The sequence below is a fragment of the Castor canadensis genome, chromosome 6 (assembly GCF_047511655.1).
Source record: "Castor canadensis chromosome 6, mCasCan1.hap1v2, whole genome shotgun sequence".
NCBI classification, from domain to species: Eukaryota; Metazoa; Chordata; class Mammalia; order Rodentia; family Castoridae; genus Castor; species Castor canadensis.
The window spans coordinates 65541732-65558449 of record NC_133391.1 but is presented as its reverse complement, the minus strand read 5'-3'; the positions used below and the strand labels follow the sequence as shown (position 1 = coordinate 65558449).

Below are 16718 nucleotides of genomic sequence, written 5' to 3'. Positions count from 1 at the left end.
AATTTGGATGTCCGTCTTAATCTCCAGTCCTGGAGTTGGTGCCTCAGATGTTGTTCTGTAGTTGTCTCATCAAAGGGGATGCATAAAGTAGAACAAAACTACACTCACACACACACAGAAGAAAAAATAAAAATAAAAAAAAAAAGCCCCACCAAGTGTCCCCAGTTCAAATGCAATAGTTTCAGTAAGTTTTTCGGCTTGCAGGTGTAATTCGGTTGTTCTCTCATCAAAGGTAGGGAGAAAAAGAAAAAAAAGAGTCTGGAGGCAGTTCTGAGAGTGGTATCTGCAACTGTGGCTTGCCTGCCTGCTGCTCTCAGCCTGTAGCTGGCGGCGTTATTTATGCAGATCTCTGGGGTGAGCTTAGCACTCACCTGGTCCCACAGGCTTTGTTTGCTCAGAGTTCTCCTGTGCGGGGGAGGGGGGCCTCTGCTACAGGCTTTTCCCTTTCCAAGCACTGGGAAAGGTGACACTGCCCCGCGTTGTCAGGCCTGCGTGTTTATTTACAGTTCACGTGGGAAGTGGGTCTTCCCTCCTCTCACAAGCGTCCCCGCTCCTGGTTGCTGGCGCGCCCCGCTCCCGCCAGAGCCTCTCCGGCCTGCCCGGCTCGTTTATTTACAGTCCCGGGAAGGATTCCCTTCCCCCAATCTTCAGCGCTCAGGGCGCCCCACCCTCTTTCCCGCGTGTCTTAACTGTTCTTATTGCTTAGTACTCAGTTTCTCTTTTTTTCCCGGGTGGAGGTCAGTCTGTCCAGGGGGCTATGCTGCTCTGGCCCAGGCTTGTCTGTGGGGGAACCGCGGTACCGCGAAGCTCACCTGGTCCGCGTCTTCCCAAGCCGTATGGGCGCCGGCCACTGGCGGCCCCGGGGGCCTCCTCGGTTCTCCGTTTAACGTGAAGTGGAGATTCTCTGCACCGGCTGGAGATGTGGAGGAGTCAAAGTTATGCCTTTTCTCGGTGATTATGCCTGCAAAGTGTGTCTCCAGCGTCTCTCCAAGACTTCACCATAGGAGGGTCGCTCTCTGCTTCCTACCTCTAGCCGCCATCTTGGAATCTCTACTCTCCGTCTCTTATGGGATCTGAAATTATACCACTAGAGATTTATTTCTTGGATCATGGAGGCTTTTGTTCACTGATAAGAAATTTACTTTTAAAGTGTAAAATATTCATGGGATGGATGACTCATTATTACATTATATTTTAACTTGACCACTACCTGAGAATGCATTGGAGATGTTGGCTTTGTCTTTCTTTTTTCCAGTAATGGTATATCCCTTCCTTTAAGGAGATGGCTTTCTGCCAGTCCAGCTCAGTGCTTCTGGTGGGAGTTGTCTGTCGAACATTCTCTTTCCTCACCCTTACTTCCCTCTACCCTGCCACCCAGTGGTGGATGCATGGCCAATGCTTGGCCAGCCACAACTGTCCACAAAGATTGGTTCACATCCAAGGATGGGTACCTAACCTAAGCCAGATAATTTTTCCTTGGGATTTTTTCTAAGTAGATCTGGTGGAAAATGCTTTCTTTTTTTCTGGGAGAAGAAGTGATAGGAAGTGCAGCCTATAGCTGCTTAAATTCATATTTCTAGTCTTTTCTGATATCCAGCTTAAAAGAATAAAATTCAATGCAGAGAGAAGCAGAGATGAGTGACAAAGGGTGTCCAGATGGCATCTGAGACCCTGAATCCAATGAACTATAAGGCTAACAGCATGTCCTTTCTTGGTTTACATATGTGCCAATAAATCATCCTTTCTCCTTAAACTATCATGAGTAGGGCATCTGATGTTTGCAAACAGAGGTCTGAGAACCCAAAACAAACATTTTACAAGAGGACACATGAAGCTGGATGCGGGTGGCTCACACCTGCAATCCTAGACATTTGAGAGGCTGAGATTGGGAGGGTCTCTGTTTGTGTCCAGCCCAGGCAAATAGTTCAAGAGAATCCATCTCTGAAATAACCAGAGCAAAATGGACAGGCGGCATGGCTCAAGTGATAGAGTGCCTGCTTTGCAGGTGCAAAGCTCTGAGTTCAAACCCCAATTTCACCAAAACAAAAAGGACACGCATTAACAAGGGGAAAGGTAATGTTTTAGTTCCAGAAATGTGTGTGTGTGTGTGGTGCTGGTAAGCCCTAATTATTCTGTGGTTAAATAAGGGTCATTGTGTGCTAAAGTTCCTGAATATCTTTTCAGACTATTGTGAAGTGAATCAAGAGGTAAGGCAAGGTGACCAAGTCTCTGAGAATGCCAACTACTGTTACTCTGGGGCCACAATGGTCTTGAGATGCTTTGAACTATTGAATTCAGGGTGAGGCTGTATGGCAGGGCAGTGGAAGGGTAAGAATGTGCAAATATTTAAGATGTCAGCGCTACATGTTGGTGCAGTGACTCAGTGTCTCCAACAAATAAGAGAAGCAATGCATACTTCAAAAAGGGGTGATGAGTCACTGTTTTGATCTATAAAGGGCTGTTTAAATTTTATTTATATGTCATAAGTACAGCAGGTTTTATTTATTTAAAAATAGAGGAAAGTGGCACCAAAGGAAAGATGGAATTTACTATACTCTCCCATTTCCTAAACTATTAGTGTCCTGATGCCTCAGTATTATTTAAATTTTGACCCATCAAAATATCTAAGAGACCAAATTATTATTAATGAGTAAATGATGTTATTTTTGTCAAAATGAAAGTAATTTCAATTAGGTACCTTGAAATAATTTTTTTTGCACTAGGTCTATATATATGTATTTGCAGTATTATGGTTTGAACTCAAAGCTTCCTGCTGGCCTGGCAAATATTGTACTGCTTGAGCCATACCACCAGGCTTGTACTAGTTTTAATATGCCGTTGAGACACCGGAAGTCCTTAAGTGAGCTGGAGCACTTTCTCCAGTGCTCCACAATCATTTTTATCTTCTTCTCATGTAACCAATGGTAAATATGGTTATGATGCTTTTGAAGTAAGGATTTTTAAATGGATAATATTCTCTAATGGATTTTGTGTGTGTGTGTGTATGTGTTGCTGGGGGTTGAACCTAAGGCCTTGCACATGCTAGGCAAGCACTTTATTACTGAGCTACATCCCCAGCCCTCTGATGGGTTTTTTTTGGTTTAGGTTTTATGTTGGTAAAAGCAAATTTATAAACTTTTTTTGTTATTTTGTTGAAAGAGAAAAAAGTTGGCTTTCCACATGTGTTTCAAGATGTCAGTGTTACATGCATTTGAATCAACCCTGGGAAACTGTTATTCAAAATTGAAGATGAAAACCAAAGTCATATCAAAAGGTTTACCATATAGTCAGGATGCTGGGAGTGTTCCCCTTCTGAAGCCACCACATCACCTACTTCTTCCTCCTCCATTTGTTTCTAAGTTACTCCTCTTTTTCCAGCATTACTTATGAGTTTTAAAGAAAACCAGTGTAAGAACAATGGCATGTTCCTAGCTTTGCAGGAGTGGCACACATCAAAGGAAGGACGACATTTATCCTAGAGAACCACAGCTTACTAGCAGCTCACCAGGCAGAAATGAAGTGCTACTTCTGTGACATAGCATAGAGAAATGCCTTCAGTCTACCAATGCTGGGAAATGCACTTGGTGTAGGGTGAGTTGCTGCTCTGGCAGCTGACTCCCCATGAAGTGCTTGCTGGTGTCTAACCAGCTTCTGATTATTCTTGTGTAATCTTGTAAGTGCACCTACCTCCAAGGTTATTCTTATATACATAGAATGCTAGCAAGATGCTTGGCGCCCAGTATTGCATATTAACTTGTATTATTGCTAATGATGGCAATAAGATTTTCCCCCTAATGTGTGTTTATAACTTCATAGAAATCTTGTTTTTAAAATCAAAACCAATGTAGCTATGAAAATTTTTCTGAACTACCTAGATAGTCCCCAATCAGCCTTCCCTATTGTTTTCTTGCTTATTCATCCATTAGTGAGAAGGACTTCCTTCCTTCCTTGTGCCTGACTCAGCCTACCAGCCTGCATGTTGGATGAGCTCCTGGCAACACTCCAAAGCCCCATCCCTCAAGGTGTCAGGCTTTCCTTCCTAGACTCTGCTCTTTCCTATCTGCCACCCAGCTTGTCCAATGACACTCCTCAGATCTATTTCAGTTCAACTCTTCATCTTCGGAAACTTCCCCTTAACAAACCACTTTTGTATTCTCCCCCTTTCTTAAGGAGAAAGTGAATCCAGCCTGGAGTTAGCAGTACACATGCTGTTTGTACTCATTCCTATCAGAGGCCAGGCCAGCCAGCATGCTGCTAAACCGGGATGCTGTCCAGCACAGTGACCTGGCTTTTTTCTATGTTGCCAGTGAAACCATAGGCATCACCCAGTATGAAGGATCAGTGGACAACTGTCACATGGTAATACTGATTGACCTCAAGGGGCTGGCTTTCCATCACAGAGCATCGTTATCTTCTCATTGAGTTCCAGGATGGTGATGGCAGCCTCCTGCTTAACTGTTGCCAAATCAGTTTGTAACTTTTTCACTTTCTTTTTGTGTTTAGTTTCTTTAAAAAAAAAACTAATAGTTTCCGTCACTGGAGACAGATGTATCAAAAGAATAAAAGGAATTAATGACGTCTGAACAAACATTACCTTTGAAGTTGCTTAGATGAAAAGCTCTGTTTATCTAATTGAGTCCTGTTTGAAGTCTGTGACACAGAGTGTATGTGCTCCTGTCAGAGCATTTGAGTTCCCAGCAATAAAAGCTCACTCTTTTCCTCACAAGATCTTTACCTCTGGAAGGTTTTTAATCTGGATCTGAACCCTGTGGATTGGTGATTTATAGAAGAGGCAATTTGAGAAGACCTTTACTTTCCAGTTAGCACTTACTACCAAGATGCTAATGCCTAAACTATCAGGATTCCCCTGCTACCCCAATCCATGAGTAAACTTGTGAAATAAGCAGAGCCTTGATTTTGAGTCATGTTTCCTTTGGCATGTGAATATTACTTGCATTCAAATAAACTCTAAAATGTATTCATGCTACCACAAATTGAAGATGTTTCTACACATTTACTATGGTATCTATAGAAGGAAAATGGTAAAGTGTAAAGAATGGTTTTTAAGCAACAGAGGACAGGAAAGACTTGGTATAAAAACAGTTTGATTTTTAAGTCTAAACTTTTGAGGGAACTACATTAGGAAATTGTTACATAATCAAAGGATTCACCCTGAGTCTTTATGACTAGAAGGCTCCTTTCATGAATTTTAAAGCAGATATGATTCGTCAAAATTGAACTCATCTGCAATGTTGGAACCACTGCCTGTTGTGACAAGGGCTGCGTTTGTTCATTTGTGTTGCATTTGGGTAGCTGCAGAGCTTACCTTGCCAAGTCTTTGTGGCTGGTAATTAAGAAGTCCAGAAAATGCACAATTAATACTTCTTGTCAGCCATAAATGTTTTTTTTTTTCAATAGGATTATCATTCTTTTTTTTTCAATTTTTTTATTGTTTTATTATTCATATGTGCATACAAGGCTTGGGTCATTTCTCCCCCCTGCCCCCACCCCCTCCCTTACCATCCACTCCGCCCCCTCCCTCACCCCCCCACCCCCTCAATAACCAGCAGAAACTATTTTGCCCTTATCTCTAATTTTGTTGAAGAGAGAGTATAAGCAATAATAGGAAGGAACAGTGTTTTTGCTGGTTGAGATAAGGGCCATAAATCTTGACATAAGGAAAGGAAGAGTTTTTGCTCAGTAAAAACTGGCCTCTGAAGGGAGTTCACTTGGGTGGCAGGGAATCACTTTGTTCTTTGAGAGTAAAGCCAATGAAACCAGTTTGTCAAAGATGGGATTAGATAGAGGCCTCCCATTCTACAGATAAGTTGTTGTGCCTGGGTGTAGTTCAGTGGAAGAACTGTGCCTGGTCCTGAGTTCAATCTTCAACATGGAAAACAACAGTAACAAAAATGACAGGTGGTCTTCCAGAGCCAACACAGGATGATCAGAACTTTACTAAATCTTAGTAACTGGTATAAACATGGCTGAAAGAGAATGTGTAACTTAAAGGGACAAGAGTCAAGGAACTTGTCCCAAGGTAGCTGGAAGGGTAGAACTCAGTAGAGTTCACCTTACACATTCCAGGTTAGAAGGCCCTGAGCCACAGTCCAGGTGCCACATCTTTACAACATTTCTTCTAGAGTAGTAGTTAGTACCACTGTCATCATTTCACCATTAAGCATCCTCTGGGTGTCAGGTACTGTGCCCTGGGCTGGCTAGTTGAAACATTAAGTATGGTAAGGTTTGTACCTCAGGACCACTAAAACTTTTGAATTCCCTTCCTCTGGGTCTCTATTCACTAAAACCTTTCATAATTTAGCATTCCATGTGGATTAATTCAGGAGCGACTGATCTGATCAGTAAATATGTCTGGGCATTTGATAGCTATGTTTCTCATGGCAAATTATTAAATTGTCATGTAATGTAAACCTCCCTTGTTTGTGAGCTGATTTGAGTCAGCTTGTTCCTGAGGCTCTTGTCCATCCCAGGACTGCTTCAATAGCACCTATGAGGCTGTGGGTGATATCAGTGATCTTTCCTGATGCTATTTCAAGACTATTCCACAATGAGATTTTTACAATTTCCTTTCATCTCTTAGAACTTTAGGAATAGAAAGTGAGAGGAAACATACAGAAATGAAAATTAAGAAAGTAAAGGGAATGAAGGGATATATGCAAGAAGGATTCAGAAGAAAGTGAGAACTGAAAGTATCAAAACAGAACTGATATTGACATAGATGCTGAAGTGTTGTGGATGAGATAGACTGATGAAAGCAAGTTATGCTGAAGTGCATTGAAAGACAGAAAAGGTGAATGGACAGAGAAACAAATACACGTGAGATCCATTGAAGGTGGCAAAATGTTAATGGCGAAATCTAGTTGTGGAGTATAGGGTGTTCACTAGAAAATTATTTCCATATTTCTGTGTCCTTGAGAGAAGAAAGAATTGAAGCTTTACTTTTCTTAAATTCGTAGTAGATGACATTCATATTCTCAAATCATGTCACAACTATTCACATGCAGATAAATATTTTTCTATAAACTTTTCTCAAAGTAGGCATTGATACTAATGAAATGAAATGAAAGAAAAATATGTGACTGGGTAAGAATTAGTGGGGTGTCACTAGGAGCTGGCCTAGTATATATAACTAAGGAATAGTCTACATTTCCATTTTGACCGGATGACTTGACTGATGGAATGCAGGAACCCAGAGTACAGACAACAGTGCTTCTCAATATCAGTTAAGAATTTCAACTCTTCCTCCCCCTCCTCCCCCTTACCCCATCCTCTTCCCTTTGCCCCTTCTTCTGCTTCTTCTTCTCCTTCTTGTTTGTTTTTTATTGCTGGGAATTGGACCCAGAACCTTGTGCATGTTAAGTATGTGTTCTACCACTGAGTCTATCCCCTTAACTTTTCATTTCATTGACTTAACCTTTTTGTCGCTCTGTTATGGAATTATGTGTTCTGCCTTTTCTTACTGTTACAATATTTGTATGCTTGCCTCATGATCTATTTGGGAAATGGAGGATATTTAGTTTGGAGAAGTCAGTACCCAGGGTAGTCATGACAACTGACTTCAGTTATCTAAGGGACAATTCAAAAGGAGAGGAAGTTGAGTCAAACAATGCTGTTCTAGAGATACTGCAAAGAACAATGGGTAGAAAACATGAGGAGGCAGGTTTTGGCACAATATGAGAAAACAGCCCCCAACAATCACAGCTACTTCCATAACAAGTTAAGTTGGGACCTAGTTAAGACCTGCCACGCTGGGGATGATTAAGCAGAGGCTGGATGAACATCTTCAGGCAGGCCCATGGTAACCTCTGGAACCTGGGTCAAGAGGTAGTTGGAAGTTTGTCTTACACCCAAACCTTTCCACCTGTGGCTTCCTCAAGCTTCCTGAAGGGTGCAGCACATATCAGACACCCAGCCCTTGAAACCTCTAGGGCTCATATAGTTGTCAGGGACACTTTAAAGATAATACTGTCATTTGTGAGAAATTGGATAAGAAGGACTGTTGATCACCTAGAATTCAAGGATAATGTGACTCAAAATACCCAAACATTATTGTTTAGTTATAAGGGAAAGTGAATTTAAATTAAAATTTGGATCAGAGAACTGGATTGGTTGCTTAAGGTTTCTATTGGGATCTTTTGGTTATTCAGATGCTTTTAAAAAGTAGTTTAACATCTTTGCCCTTTTTTTTCCTCTTCTCCTGACAGAACAGCTATATGCTATTAATTCAAGCCCTTTAGGCAGTTCAAACAATTCAGTTTGCCAGCGTGTCTTTTATTAGTCATAGACATCAAATGATTTCAGAAATGATAATATTTTCCTCTGCGCTTTTGGCCTTCACTAGCCAGGCAAGCCAAGTGTTGCACTTGAATCTAATGGAGTCTGTTAAGGTCTCCTTAGTAACGAGGGACTCTCCTCTTGATTACTGAAAGGATAGGAAAAGCTTGCTAGCTTGGGGGTAAATTCCTGTTACCTTGATTTTTTTCCTATTTCTCTTACAGAGTGGAAAGAGAGAGGAAATTATGTATTTGTGCAATGTTTTGAAAAGGAAATATTTATCTGTATTATTTTGCTGAGTGGCTTGCATTTGAGAATTAGAAATAACCAGGGAACTATTTATAGAAGAGTTTCAACATTGCTGCTAGCACTGTATAAAATTTATGGTTATTTCCACACACTTTGAATCATATTCTTGGATTATGAGGCTGAGCTTTGTTATTTACTGGTCATGAGAAATTGGTCCAGGCAACTGACATGGCCAAGCCTTGGATACCATTGTTGTGGGGACCAAATGACAAAGCATATAAATGACAGTACCCATGATTATGCTTGTAATACAGTAATGTTTTTCTGATTTTGTCATTATTTCTTGAAATACATAAGAGAAACCTTTAACCCTTCACCAAAATATTATGGTCTTTTCTAAAGACATCATTGTAATACCTTACAGAAAATAAAATTTGCACTTATTTGAAAGCAAGAATTTTAGTTTCTTTTTCTTCCTTCTTTTCTTTTTGTAAAATAAGTTCTATGCTTGATTGCACTGATCTCTTCCTCATTTTGTATGTGTAGACAAACTTAATGCTTTTTCTTGAGCCAATCTCCTGCCAGAGTTGGCCTTATGCCTGGGTGAAATAGGTGGCTGCCTCCATAAAATGACACGAGGAGAACTCTTAGGCATTAGCTCTTGTCCCCATCCCGGCAGCCCTATCTTGTGTCTGCTAGAACAGAACTTTTCCCCACTTTGTCTGGACTTTATCCGCTTAAATTTATCGTTGCTTGAAGAGCACATATCATAAAGATCAAAGTTTTGTCTCCAGAAGGTCACTGATACAATGCTTACTACCAAGGATGTACAAGAGAATTTGTTTGAATATAGAAGGTAAAAGTAGGTTTCTCCTTTCATTTCTCTTCTAATAGCCAACATAAATAGTGAAACTAATAAGAGTATAATAGCATTTGAATACAATTTGGTTTAAAAGTCAACTTTACATCTCTCATTTTGTTTTTTATTTATAGTACCCTCAGGAGAATAGTTGAAAGTCTAGGGATGTCAAATATGTGCTGTTGGATGTTCCTTTTCACTGCATGTCATGCCTTTGATTTTGGGTTTCTTTCATGCTATGCTATACCCATGACATCTAGTCCTTAACCCACACTCCCAGAAGTCACTGCTCATTGGTGAAACCTGATTGTCATTCAAGTTGTATCATTCTATATAGATGAGAAATCTGAGCTACCAGATAGTTCAGTTGGACCTACTCCTAGTCATGTAGTATATAAGTAGCTAAGTGAATCTGAACCAAGGTCTTTGCTAGGTTTTCTTTTTAATGTCATCTGGCTTCAGTAGCACCATTAATTTTTAAAGTTACTTAACAATAACCTAAAAAGGCAGTATAACAGATGTGGCTATAAAAATGTAGCTTTGAAATGTGATGGTGAAGCATTTATAGCATGGGTTGCTATGATACCCTTACAAAACTTAGGAAATAAAGGAAACATGTGATGAAGCCAGGTAAGGACAGTCTGGGCCAGGATCTTGAATTGATTCTGGAAATTGTTGCCATTCTTTTGAGTCATGTGAACATTTCCTACAAAATGCCTTGAATGAAAAATAATCATGAATGCACGATGTGGCTGGTCTTTGGTAAGGTCTTAGGGAACTGGTTGATACATAGTCTCTCAGTGCTCATCATAATCGTGACCAAGTGCCTGGCCCCATTTGCCCACTGGTAGATGCTTAATCGCTAAGAGAGTCGGACTTTGGAAGTCAGCTGACATTTTTCAGTTCTTCAGAGTAGCCCTCTTGTGAGTATCACTCAACCTTATTTTATGTAGCAAAACTTTATAAAAACATATTTTAATTACTCCCCAAATTGAAGAGATTTGGGATTCCCAATAAAAAGAAAAAAAAATTTCAGTAATTTAACAAGCAATTTAACCCACAACAGGGAAAGGATTTGCTTATAGTAGGAAACAAGTCTCAATTCTTTTCCTCTGTGAGGTAAATAATTATTAGAGACAGGGGTAGAGTTTGACACTAGACATCCTAGTTTTCAGAATGCCTGTATAAGTGTCTAGTTAAGAGAAATTATTAATGAGTACAATATATGGAGTTTGGATAAGAGGACATTTCAGATTGCAAAAATCCAGTTCTAATGCAAGTGATATATAACTTGTAACTGAAATAAAGCCAGGGACATGGCTCACTAAGAATTGGGAAGTAAGATGGAATTATCAAATCTTACCTGATACAGGATTGGATGTCCTCTTGGAGCCAAATTGTCCAAACCCTAACATTTTAAAAATGCCGAGGTAGAAACAGAAAAATGAAACAATTTGCCCAAATTTACAGCTAATAAAACTGTAGGAAGCAGTCCTCAGAGCCAGGTTTTCTGATTCCTTATCCGAATCCCCCTCCCCCGGCCCATATTTTGTTGCTCTGTAGCCAGAACAGCTGAAGGGAAATGGGATGGGTACATGATTGAAACCCAGAGTGGTAACTAAGATTCCTCAAGTCTAAGGCCCCAGTGAGAGAAACAACAGGGCTTTAGGCAGGCAGCCTTTCCTGAAAATCCCATTTACCCAGACAGCCAGGGAGGACTGGACTTGGGTCATGCTCATAACGCATATTGGGGTTACTTTTGATAGAAAGAAGAGTCTGTGCAATTGCATTCTTCCTAACTTGAAAGAAATGGCGCAGTTGTAGAGTACTTGCCTAGCATGCTGGAGGCCCTTGGTTTAAAACTCAGTATAGCTCCCCAGAAAGAAAGGAGAGAGGAGGAAGAGAAAAGGAGAGAGAGAGAGAGAGAGAGAGAGAGGGAGAGAGAGAGAGAGAGAGAGAGAGAGAGAGAGAGAGAGAGAGAGAGAGAGAAAGATATGGATTACTGTTTTCATGGAGTATTATGCTATATGCTATATTCTAATATCAAAAAACATCCACATTCTGAGATTAAGGTGGCTCTGTTTGTATGTTTCTTTCCTTTCTTTGGTACCACTGTCTCATTTTTCTTACCCAGCAAACTTTAATAAGCTGATCATCAGGATTTTTGAGAAAGAAAGAATCTATAGTGTAATAAATGAATTTTCATATTACTAGCTGATCTCAGCAAACAACAAAGTGCTCAAGGAGGCCATGCAAAAAGAAAATACAGGCACTTTCTCCAAAGCTACTTCTTGGTCTTACAATCTAAATTCACATCCTGAGAACAGAGAGAGAAACACTGTCACACCTAACAGAGCCTGGTAGAAAGCTGTTTTCCAGTCCAATTCTCCCTGGGGACAGAGAAAGCCCAAAGGGCCAAAGCTGTATATGAAGCAATTTCAGTTTCTCAGCCCCACCTCTGCAGGTGTTGGTGTCATTAACAAACAGCCATAAGAAGTGATGTGGGTGGAAAAGAACAGAAACTAGAGAGGATAGAATACACAAGTGGTGAAAAGAATTCCCTTACCTGCTTTGTGAAAGTGGTGTTAAGCTTCTCTAACATACTTTCAAAAGTAATGAAGAGGGGCTCTGTTTGAATTTTCCTTTCTTTGGTTAACATGGTCTTGGCAATTACTTTACAATTGGGCAGATATTATTTTTTTCTCTGTGCCCAAGACTCCCTTCTAGAAGGAAATCAGCTATTGGCCATCTATGACTTACCTTGAATCAAAAAATACAGGCATATGTTCAAGGACTGGAAAATTAAGATTCTAAGGACCCAGGTACTTAAAATTATCTTTAAGGCTTTTTTTTTGTGTGTAGTAAAGACAATCTAATTAAATTAATATCCTCAATAAATATATTCTCCTTCACAGAACCGACTCTGCCCTGAAAGCATTGTAATGAGAGGGGATATAGGATTGGTGAGTTCAAGAGCTGACCTTAAAACAAGTCCACAATGATAAAGAAATGCAACTAGAGAAAGGGAAAATTATCAGAAGAGGGGAAGTGATGTGGATACAACTTGAAATAGCTTTGGATTTCTGTACAAAGAAATTAGAGAAAGCAGCAAAGATGGAAGTTTCTGTAATGTGGATTATTTTCCCATACAATGCAATGTTTTAAAAATTGCTGATGTCTTATTGCAGAGTGGAAGCAATTTTACAGCAGAAATGTTTAGGCTTAAAATGGAGTCAGCCTGATCCCAGGATAAAATGCATTTGTGTGTTAAGAGTAAGAGTATGTGTTGGTGAGTGTTTTGAAAATTGCTGAGTGGCATGATGTTAGTTAATATACTAACCCATAATATTATGTTAGAATCTTGAGTCTTTTAAGTAGAAAGTCTAAGATAGTAATTGATTTTTGTCAATGAATCATTGAAGCACTTTATACTAATATCTGTAAGTTGAATAATGCATAGCTACAATTAAATAAGCAATTTGTCAATCTTTTAATTTTTCATTTATTTTAATCTGATATATGCCTACAAATAAAAGTAGATTCATAGAGAATCTCAAGTTAAACTTTCCCCTAAGAAAATTTAAAAGTTCCCATTGGATTCATTGCAATTAATGTTTGAAGTAAGGGTACTTACACCTTAAACCTTTAAATGTAATGGAAAAGCTGGGAACAGTTGTGGCTCCTGTAGTCCTAGCTCCTCAAAAGACTGAGGAAGGAGGATCAATTGAGCTTGGGAGTTTGGGGCCTGCTTGGGCAATATAATGAGATCCTTATCTTAAAAAACAAATTTAAAAAGTGTGATGGAAAAAATAGCAGTGTTTTCCACACCTGAAACCTGAAAATATTTTGACTAAAATGTGTCAATTCTGCCCTGTGAAAATAGTTTAGCAAAAGGTCTGAACATTAAGCAATAATTGCAACCTAAATGGTTTAATTCTTCATACTCAACATTTCAGCTGTGACTTCAGTTACTTTTCTCTTTCATCTTCTTATTTGTTTGTTTGTTTTTTTCTTTCTGCATCATTTAGAGAGGTTCTTTTGCTTATGTCGTGAAGTCACATTTCTAGGTGGGGAGAAAACAATACTGGGATATCTGTGTATGTATTCATATATAGAGAAAGATGGATGTATAGATAGATACAGATATTGTGAAATAGTGCTTTTGAAAAAGTTACTTTCAGAATCTGATGTTGTGGTGAATTGGGTTGCAAAGCATGACCTGATCAAAGAAGCACTTGACATTTGTGAATGGAGAGCAAAGAGTTGGAAAGTGAAGAGAAGGTGTGGTGGTGATGCGAACTTTTCCTTAGGAGATATTAGCAAGTTTCAGATTGCATATATTAATGAACAAGTCTAAACAAATGTCCTTGCTAGAAAACAAATCATCAGCTAAGGATTATTCCTTGAATTTCCTGGCAGGTCTGCCTCTTCAGTTAACTCACTTTCTAGAAGATGTCTTCTCTTCTTTCATTGTAAATCTAGCACTAAAAGATAGCACATGAGTCTAAACTTCTAAGCAGGGATTTTTAAGTAAATCACAAAATTGTGACTTCTATCAACACACCCTCATTTCAGATATGCAAGGATAACAGGTAGGGAGGGGAACTTGTGAACTTGCCTCATCTCTCATTAGTGACGTGTATCACTGTTTCTCAGATGCAGATTGTAAGATGTAGGGATAATCATATGAGGTGTTCATCAATTCATCAGTTCATCAAAAGATTAAAGATTTCCAAGCTTCAACAAAGGATGAATTACCTGTTTCTGTCTCAACTCAGAAAACCCAGAGAAACCATATTCAGCTGTTTTGATTTGGACTTGAGCTTCCAAATTATCCTTTATAATAGTGGGAACAACATGAGTCTGACCACCCAGACATGAAAATGTCTGGTATCTTGAAGTACATCCTTGGGACACCAAGGACTGCATCTGATACCCTCTACATAACATTGAAGCTGGCCAGTGAGAGCAGCCAAGCAGCTATGAAATGAAAATTCAGGAGATGCACCACAAATATTTTTGTAGGTTTTAAGATTTGAGCTGAGAGCTTCACTTTTGCTAAGCAGGCACTCTACCACTGGGCCACAAAGGATATTTCCTAACCCACAACGGATATTTTTGACTACCTAAAAGAATGCTTAGATGAATAATATGCTCTCTAATTTTACTCAAATATTATGTGCCAACATTGAAACTGACTTCTGTTTGCTCTGATTCAATTCTAGAGTGCCTTATCTAAACTGACAGTGCCAATTGCCCTGAGTCACAAGTGCACATGACTTTTCAACTGGAAGGCATAATATAAAATTTATAATCTTAACCATCTTAAGTGCACAATTCAGTAGTGTTAAGTATAGGCACACTGCTGATTACCAACTTCCATATCTCTTTCATCTTGCAAAAATGAGACTGTGTTCACAACTCCCCGTGTTCTCCTTCTTGCAGCTCCTGGTAACTACAATTCTTTCTGTGTCTATGAATTTGATTCATAGACATGACCTCATGCAAGTGGACACACAGTATTAGCCTTTTTTTTTCCTTTTTGGTGGGACTGGAGTTTGCAAAGCAGGAGCTCTACCACTTGAGCAACACCAACACCTCCAGTCCATTTTGGGCTGGTTATTTTGGAGATGGGGTCTTGTGAACTATTTGCCAAGGCTGGTCTTGAGCCATGATCTTCCCAATCTCAATCTTTCAAGTAGCTAAGATTACAAGTGTGAGCCACTAGCTCCCAGTTTGTATTTGTCTTTTTTTTTTTGTGATCAACTTATTTCACTTAGCATAATGTCCTCAAGGCTAATCCATATTGTAGCAGGTGTTGTTATTTCCTTCCTTTTTAAAACTATTATATTCCATGGTACATTCAGCTCACATTTTCACTTATATACATTGATGTCACTTGGGTTGATTCTACTTCTTGTATTGTGTGGAAGACATTTGTTGAAATGGTGCTCATGATGGTACAATAATTCTAATATTTGTCTTTTCTGGATGAACTGAAACTTTTAATTTTTTAAGGAGATGAGGGGTTTTTTTGGTGGGAATGGGTTTTGAACTCAGGTTAAGTATAATACTTATTAGGTATTTTGGTACAGTTGAATTTGTTCATATTTGATTGCAACAGCTTTATTGAAATATAATTCATGCACCATAAAGTTCATCCACTTAAAGTGTACAGTTTGATGGGCTTTAGTATATTCATAGTTTTGCAAGCATCATTACTGCCCAGTTCCAGAACATTCTCATCACCTTGTAAAGAAAGCTCTGTTCCCTTTAGCAATCATGTCCCATTCCACCTTTCCCCAGCCCCTGCCAATCCCTAATCTACTTTCTGTCTCTATAGGTTTGTCTATTCTGGACATTTTATGTAAATGAAGTCAGACAATACATACCCTTTTGTGTCTGACTTCTTTTACTGAGCAGAATTTTTAAAGGTTCATACATGTTGTAAAATGTTCATCATTCTTTTTTGTGACTGAACCATATTCCACTTACAGATATTCCACATTATGTTCATCTATTCATCTGTGAAACTTTTTACCTTTTAATTACAAAATTCATTCTCATTTCTCCACAATAGTTTGTTTTTGTTGTCAAATAAGCATGTTGATCCTAAAGTGTGAAATCATTTAGAAGTAGGGTAACTTTTAATTGACACCTAATAGTTGTATATATTTACGGGGTACAGTATGATAATTGGATACATGTATACAATGGTCAGATCAAGTTAACTGCACTTCCATCTCCTTTACCATCTATTGTTTCTTTGTGTTGTGATCTTTCAAACTTCTCTCTTTTAGTTCTTAAATATATAATTAATTGTGAACTATACTCATTCTATTGTGTTGAAGAACATTAGAAATTATTCTTCCTGTGTAACTGTATTTTGGTACTTGTCATTCAATATCTATCTCCCATCCCTTTCTAAACTCCTAGTGACCACTGTTCGACCCTCTGATTCAATGAAATCAGGGTTTTAGCTTTCACATGTGAGTGGGGAACATGTACTTGTCTTTCTGTGTCTGGCTTGCTTCAGTTAATATAATGTCCTACAGTTCAGTCCATGTTGCCACAAATGACAGGGTTTCATTCTTTCAATGACTGAATGATTATGCATATTTACCACATTGTCTTTATCCATTCGTATGCTGAGGGTCATCTTGATTGATTCCATATTTTGGTTATTGTTAATAATGCTGCTATAACCATGGAAGTCCCAGTATCTCTTTGATATACCGATTTTATTTTATATATATATACATATATATATATATATATATATATATATATGTATATATATATATATGTATGTATA

The 16718-nt window shown here is 38.9% G+C and overlaps 1 protein-coding gene across 1 annotated transcript in view; it reads right to left on the bottom strand.

The window, feature by feature from the left end:
• Ccdc192 (coiled-coil domain containing 192) overlaps window positions 1-16718 on the bottom strand; it is a 216560-nt gene that overhangs the window by 76053 nt on the left and 123789 nt on the right. The window contains 1 exon segment of the mRNA XM_074077860.1: window positions 4375-4509. Coding sequence (XP_073933961.1) covers window positions 4375-4509 — 135 coding nt within the window.